The sequence below is a fragment of the Loa loa genome (genome assembly GCF_000183805.2).
Source record: "Loa loa unplaced genomic scaffold supercont3.75, whole genome shotgun sequence".
Lineage (NCBI taxonomy): Eukaryota > Metazoa > Nematoda > Chromadorea > Rhabditida > Onchocercidae > Loa > Loa loa.
The window spans coordinates 128,391-135,566 of NW_018108255.1; the positions used below are offsets into that span (position 1 = coordinate 128,391).

General features: G+C 33.3%; 3 protein-coding genes across 3 annotated transcripts in view; 1 reads left to right on the forward strand and 2 right to left on the reverse strand.

The window, feature by feature from the left end:
* Positions 1–1,869, forward strand: part of LOAG_17437 (nucleotide pyrophosphatase/phosphodiesterase) — a gene marked incomplete at both ends in the record, with an annotated part of 4,759 nt that extends 2,890 nt beyond the window's left edge. Inside the window, 2 exons of the mRNA XM_020450101.1 lie at positions 572–709; positions 1,768–1,869. Of these exons, the coding sequence (XP_020306275.1) occupies positions 572–709; positions 1,768–1,869 (240 nt within the window). The remainder of the gene's footprint in view (positions 1–571; positions 710–1,767) is intronic.
* Positions 1,870–2,825: 956 nt separating this feature from the next.
* Positions 2,826–3,500, reverse strand: LOAG_17438 (hypothetical protein; the record flags this gene model as incomplete). The annotated part of the gene is made up of 3 exons (XM_020450102.1): positions 2,826–3,001; positions 3,148–3,234; positions 3,421–3,500. Coding segments are annotated over 3 exons (236 nt in total), but the record flags the coding sequence as incomplete, so codon positions are not given.
* A 169-nt stretch (positions 3,501–3,669) lies between these two features.
* LOAG_17439 (peptidase family M1 containing protein) overlaps positions 3,670–7,176 on the reverse strand; it is a gene marked incomplete at both ends in the record, with an annotated part of 9,956 nt that continues 6,449 nt past the window's right edge. Inside the window, 8 exons of the mRNA XM_020450103.1 lie at positions 3,670–3,820; positions 4,031–4,198; positions 4,560–4,697; positions 4,844–4,938; positions 5,164–5,367; positions 5,637–5,764; positions 6,266–6,336; positions 6,474–6,595. Coding sequence (XP_020306277.1) covers positions 3,670–3,820; positions 4,031–4,198; positions 4,560–4,697; positions 4,844–4,938; positions 5,164–5,367; positions 5,637–5,764; positions 6,266–6,336; positions 6,474–6,595 — 1,077 coding nt within the window. The remainder of the gene's footprint in view (positions 3,821–4,030; positions 4,199–4,559; positions 4,698–4,843; positions 4,939–5,163; positions 5,368–5,636; positions 5,765–6,265; positions 6,337–6,473; positions 6,596–7,176) is intronic.

Genomic DNA, 7,176 nt, shown 5'->3' on the forward strand with positions numbered 1-7,176 from the left:
CTGGAAATTTGGGCGCACGAACATTCCTACGAGCGCATGTGGCCACTATACAATCGTACTGTAAGCATACCGTTTTTTTCTTGAATTTTTTTCACCATTTTCTAAACTTTTAAACAGTAAAGTATTAAAACAAGTAGCACAATAATGAAGACGCACTGCCTCAAATTTCACTTGTTCCAACTCCTATATAAATCCCATTTTTTACCGAAAACATTTTTTTTTTGGGATAAAATAACAGCAATGTTAAAATAAATGGTCCTAAGTAGAGTGAAGTAAGCATTATTTGATTTGATTTCAGGTTTACAATGGTACTGAAGAGCCATATATTGATCCACCAGCACCTGTGCATATTATTTCAGGATCCGCTGTAAGCGTATTCACACTTGGATCTACGCTTTAAAGAGTTTCAAGTGGCTTTTACTTCTCATTGTAGCAAAAACAAATCCTACCGGAATTTGGTTTTCTTTTTAAGTGTATGACGATTGCACCAGCTGTCGTAATATCTATCGAACTATAATAAACATTCCTTTTTAGTTAACGCTGGCTTGGCATTAGTAAACAATAGTTTCAGGGATGCCAAGAATACACTGATCCATTTGTACCCCAGCCACCACCGTGGAGTGCATTTCGTTCATCAAACTACGGTTTTGGTCGACTTCATGTGTTTAATACAACCCATCTGTACTTCGAACAAGTATCCGCATCGAAGGTTCTCAATTTTCTTTTCGAATTAATTTCGCATTACTTGAATGAGGTATCACTTCCAACTACATCTGCTCATTTCTAATGTCGATCTTTTGAAAAATATCCTATCAGATCTCACAAGATCTTAGAAAGTTCTAATAAACAAAATTTCTCGAGAACACATTTCATTCGCGCTCACTGATCTGAAAACTATCAACCTGAAATACTAAAAACGTTTTAAAAAGTCCAAAAGTCGATTAATTGTGAAAGAATAATAAAGAGATGATAGCACTAAAAAAATATATATATATACTGAAGTTCGGTGATAATATCAGAAAAAAGTTATCGGTAGTAATGAAGTAACTTGGGAATGATCGGACAATATACAGAAGATGTGGTGTTAATGCTTTCACAAGTCTCTATTCTGAATTATGTGTTTGTCCAACTTTTCCAATTCGAAGAAGTCCTTACTATTCCGGTCCTTTTCCGATGGAGTGAAAGTATTATTGTGAAAGTTGCGTTGTGTAGGAGGATTTGTCAGTTGGCAACTACGACTGGCTTATTATACGAAAGGCTTATGGACCTTGAAATATTTATTTCCTTAATACAAATAAAAGCAGTGAAAAGGTGTCGTTGAATAAAAAATCGATATCGATCACCTGTTTGGGTTTGAACTCCTTGTAGATATAGTTGGAAAGATTTTGTTATGTGCTGCTAGTTCAGAGTTCAAACATTGAATCCCTTACTGTCCGTGTCTCTTATATAGTGGAAGTTTGTTTACAACAATCCAAGAAGTTAGAACCCGATTGACTCCCTTTGTGACTGAAGTTCTTTATATTATGCCGACATTGACCTCAAACTTAGTAATCAGCATGAGTTGATTTACAGCACCTTAGAACACCAGTTGAACTATACATCTATACAATATCGATATTATTTTTATATTAAAAATATTTCGGTTTTCCCGACAACCATTGCCATCGCAATTAGCTGAGGATATTTACTGAAAATTAAAAGGATGTTGCAATGACTTTCTTAAATCTTGGTACTAAAAATGACAATATTGTAAATTGACAATTTCAGGACGAAACGGAAGACCGTTTCTGGTTGATCAAGTACAAGCACGGTCCTTATACCTCTGAGCATCGTAAAAAGCTGAAGCAGTTTGGTACCTATGTGCTCTAAAACATTGCAATTATCCATCGAATTACTCGGACATAAAGTTCCAACTTCCATAGTGAACAAATCATTCTAATAGTTTGTATGTTAATCGAATTCCACGGAAATAAATAATTCATTAAGAAATTATCAATTTATTGGATGACGGATTTATAATTGTATTTAGAAAAGTTTCTGCTGACAAGAAACACTGAAACAAAGATCTGGTCATGGAAATCAATTTTACTTGAATTTTGCAAATATTTTGGATGTGTTCCCAAACAATGTTCTAAAGGACCGCTAGCAGGATGGCAGAATATACTAAATGCCAATCGAAAATTTGAAAATAATCCAGTTACTTTCAATGTATCACCATTTCTTATTGTAGAAAGAAGTTCCAGGCTTAGAATCGTCACCTTCTAAACGTCTTATCCCTTTGTGGAACTTTTTTTACATAATGAAATTATATTCCAACACTTCACCATTTTAATGTAGATATACGAAAAATAACACTCTGGAATGACTGAGAACTTGATTCTTATGATTTCGTAAATCATTTCCAGTTAAAGATACCAATTAGTTTCAAATTCGATTTGCGTTCAACAAGGCAAGATGACGGTGTGAAATTGGAAATTTATCGTACTATGAAAGAATGCCTTGCTGAAGTACAATGAAAACATCTACTGCGAATAAAACATCTGCTTTTTTTAAAATAAACATTTTTGTAATCAAGAAAACACTTAACAGAAGAGCAATATAAAATAGACAGAATGAAGCGAAGCAAATCGGAATATACAGTTTTTAAATATATTTGAGGTCCAAAATAAACTTTTATATACAATGACTCTCAGAACGAAATCCAATATTTAAAAAGAAAAGTCAGAAAAAAAACTGAACCATTTATGCTTTCAAGAGCTAATTCTCGAAGTTTTCTGAAAATTTTTTGGAAGTTTTCAAACTTACAAATATTTTCATTTTGCAATGACCATTCCAGATAGAATAAAGAAGTGGTTTGATGAGCCAGATATAAGCGAGGCTTCGTTGATCGCAAAAACAACAATTTAGATGGATAATTAGCTAAGCAATAGTGTTAAACACTTTTCATATTCTGTTTCCTAAACCATTCCGAAAGTGTTTTCAGATTTCTGTCTCGCCACAGCTGAAAATTATTGGATCGATAACAGGAATAAGGTTGAAATGATAAGATTAAACTTTCTTGACACTTCAGTTATTCTACTTTAAAATCAAAGAACTTAAAATCTAGGTCTAAGAATAATATAACCATGAAATGAGACTGCTGCGAACCTTTGCAGTTCTGCTCTCTTCCAACTGTTGTCCAAATACATCCAACTTAGTCGTATCTTTCCTGTACTTCTTTATGAAAGCTTCAAGCTGTAACAAGAGTTTAAGTTTCTAAAGGTATTAATGTAAAAAAAAAAGTTGTTCAAGATTTCATTTCAAAATTTTATCCTTTTTTGGAAAAAAAATCGTTTAAATTTTATTTCCATCAAAAAGACAAAATTTTGAATGAAAGTTTTGAAGATAAAAAAGAGTTTAGGAAAAAAAAGACTTGTTCACCTGAGCAACTTGTCTTTCATTTGATACTGATGTTGAACTCGAGATAATTCTTCGTAAGAAATTCTGCTGCTCCTTCATACTGAAACACAAATTTTGCAAGCAGATAAACTATAATTTGGCAACTTCAAAAATATTAAATTCTACTGAAAAATAAGGAATTGGCAATAATGCACCAATAATCAGTAAGTCCAAAGAATTAATTTATACCGAAAATTTTGCGTTAAAAATTTATGTTAAAACGTTGCAATATTACTCTGAGTAGAGCTGAGGCCAGCTGTCCTGGAAATAGTCAAAGATGATCAAACGGCCGACATCTCCAGCACTAACATAACGAAATGTGATCGGCGTATCTTGTAATCGAATCGATGAATCATTCAGATCAGATGCTACTTTCAAAAGTCTAAACTGATGAATTCTTTCAATTAGCAATTTCAACCTTTAGAGCTAAAGGTGTTCAAAGCGGAAGATGACTGCCAGTCTAGGTTTCCATTCGTTTTCATCCGAGTTTAATCTCGCTTTTCCAAATTACAAAACTTCTCAAACGAGGTCTCTGACTCCAATATTCATCATAAATCGGCTTTTACATTTTAAGAATTATAGTAAAAAGAACTTTTTAAGACTGAATGAATCGCGTGAACACGTCAGAGCTCCAAGCAAGCGCTCTCGTTCCACTTGAACCCGCTCATGCTTATAAAGTTGAAACACTTTGTTCCATATTTTCTCCGCACCTACTCGTACACCTTCACAGTACACTTGCGATCGCACTGGTATTGGAACTCTATAAACGGAAACTTGACAGGAATCTGCTTCATTATTGGAATTTAAATTTCGTCATTTCCGAAGTGTAGAATAGTTGAGGGACTAATTACTACATTTCCATTTCTATTTAGATCATTAACGTAAATGCAACTGCTGCACTATCTAACAAATACATTCGACCAAAACTTCGAATTCAGTGCTTGCTTGCTTGGCTTGAAGACGATAGTTATTGGTGAGGATTTTCATGAAGTCAAAAGGAGAAGAAATAAAGAAGACGAAAAGACGGACTCACGGCCTTAGCGTGCAATTGAACTAGGGCTTAAAAGTTAATTAAAGTTCCTTTTTACTGGAATATCTTGATGTGAATGCAGAAAACAAACTTGCTACATTCACTGCTCAGAACATTTTCATCTTGACACTGATCAAAAAAGTTTTTAAGAAATAAGCCATTTAGCTTTTCCGTACAATTTATATTCCTCAGATAATACATTTGTCGGATGATCGCATAGCGCAGTTCACTGGAATAAATATTGAAATACTACTTGAAAGACAAATTTTCGGAGTAATTTTTCCGTGCTTATTTAATCAAAATCTCATCAAATTCATCAAAACTTCAACTCAGAAGATCAAAAGTTATATCGCAAAAACTATGAAAAAAAAGTACTTTTCAAAGAAAAGCTCGTCAACCAAATAGGATGTCTCCAAAGTTCTCCAATCGATGCGATTATATGATGGAAGAAGTAGTGGTTCCAAGTAATCCTTAATTGAATGATATTTAGCTTAAATAAATAATGCATCTCTAAAGTATATTTAATGCCAACCTAATTCATAAAAATTTATCCAGTTACGGACTATAATGATCAGTGAACAAGACTAAACCTCCAAGAGAGAAGAGACTCAGAAAAGCTTGAAGAGCAGTAATACTTTCCAACAATAATTGAATAAATATCAATTATCTTTAATGTATATATTGAAATAACTTACTCTGACATACTGAATTTCAGGTTCATCGCCAAAATTTTTCAAAATGGTACCAATACCATTTAAGGCCATTCTCCATGGAAGGAATTCTCTCTCCATCGGTAAATATTGTGTTAGATTTAATGGAATTTCGTAAGAAATATAGTTAGCTTCCGCAAGAGCAAAAGCATCATCTAAAATCCGAGCACGAGTGCGCACATCAATTATCTAGAATTCAGAAATTATTCCGCTATCAAAACGTAGATGCTGATACTTTCGATAATAGCACTTCATCAGCATTTTCAAGTCCAATTATTTCATTTCTAACTAATACGATTGTATTTATAGTGCTGTAAAATTATCTGATAAAGGAAATGATTATACCAATAAAGATGCCGATGAGAATCTTTGAGCCTTATTGGTGATACTGTCTTATTCTTTTCTGGTCTATTATCTAATAAATTTCTAATCTCCTCTTAAAGCTGTAGAAATATTACTGTATGATCTTTCAGCAGCTGATCAGTTATTTTTAGCCATAATTCCAGATTATAGTTGACACGGTAAAAACCTTTTGAACCAGAATTTAAAACCAAGAGATCTTCTTCGCCCACATCCAAACCTTGAGCTAAATTAAATAAATTTTTTTTAAAAAAAAACAGAAGCTGACCAGGAAATTTAAAAACTGTATAGAAAGATGTTACCACACTGACAATTTTCTTTAATTTTAAACACAAAAATTTAAGCTCGGAATTTAAATCTATTTTTCGAATTATAAATTTCTAGAAAAATTTGCAATTCATATCCAAATTCATCGACCCAACCAATCATACATGATATAAGAGTGGAAATAAGTGCTGCTATTTTCAAACACAATGGAATATCTGCGCTTGAGGATTCAAGCAAGATGAGAAAGCAGTGCCTTAATATTGGTCTACCGAAGGCAAGCAATCAAAATCACAGATAAACCATAAACAGCTTGAACAGAATGGCTCAAGCCAATGAAAACCCTTAATTAGCATATATTTCCGTAAGCACTAAAATGTGCACTGTAATGAGTACCGTAATCTCGGTAAAATCTCATTAGGAAATCCCATTTAATTCATTATAATTCTAATAAAACAGTTACATTCATGCAACCAAGTCATTGCCATTTCTTCCCCATTTACTGCGTACCATATTGGTATGTCATATTTATACCTGCAAAATGTAGAAATGTTTGCGACACCTTAAAAATCAGCCATGTAATTAAAGGCTAGAAGAAATTAAAACATTTCCATATCGATATTTCAAAACTTTCAAAAAAAGATCGTCAAATTACATTTTCAATGACTAACCAAAACCTAGCATTGCGAAATTTCTCGCGCTCAAGCGCATCCTCATCCCATTTGAAGCGCTTTTGACGCAGCTCAACCTTTTTATCATCGATCCGACGCACTTCAACCACTGGGTAACCCATCTATGAATAAAGGTGTTAGCACGTCTATCTACATCAGTTAGCATTTATTTTATACGTTATGAGCTCAAATATTTGTCAACTCATCATTATCCGCAAAGTATTTGTAATAATTAATGTAATTAAAGAATTTAATCACAAACGGCGCTTGCTTCAATCCTTCAATATATTACACATAAACAATAAACAATCCGGTATTCTAATATTGCAACTCACGTCATTTCTGTCGATTTGCGATAATTAAGAATACCTGTTGAGTCCACTTGGATGCAAAGTCTCTTATGTCAAGCTTATCGCCCTCCCATGACAATAGTGCGTCCGGGACTGCCCCATTGAGAGCACTCCATAAATCATCATGATCTGCATTGCGGTACTTGTGGCTTTCTAAGTAGTTCTAAAACTTAATAATGAAATTTTTTTGTTTAACTATTTGGAATATCAAAACCAAGCCGAAAATGATCAATATCACAGCAAATATCTGATCACGGCCATGAGATTAGAATGTATATCTTTACCGATATCTGAGGACTGTCTAAAAAGGATTTTTTGATTTTCCTTTCTGAATCGAGAAATATATAAATATG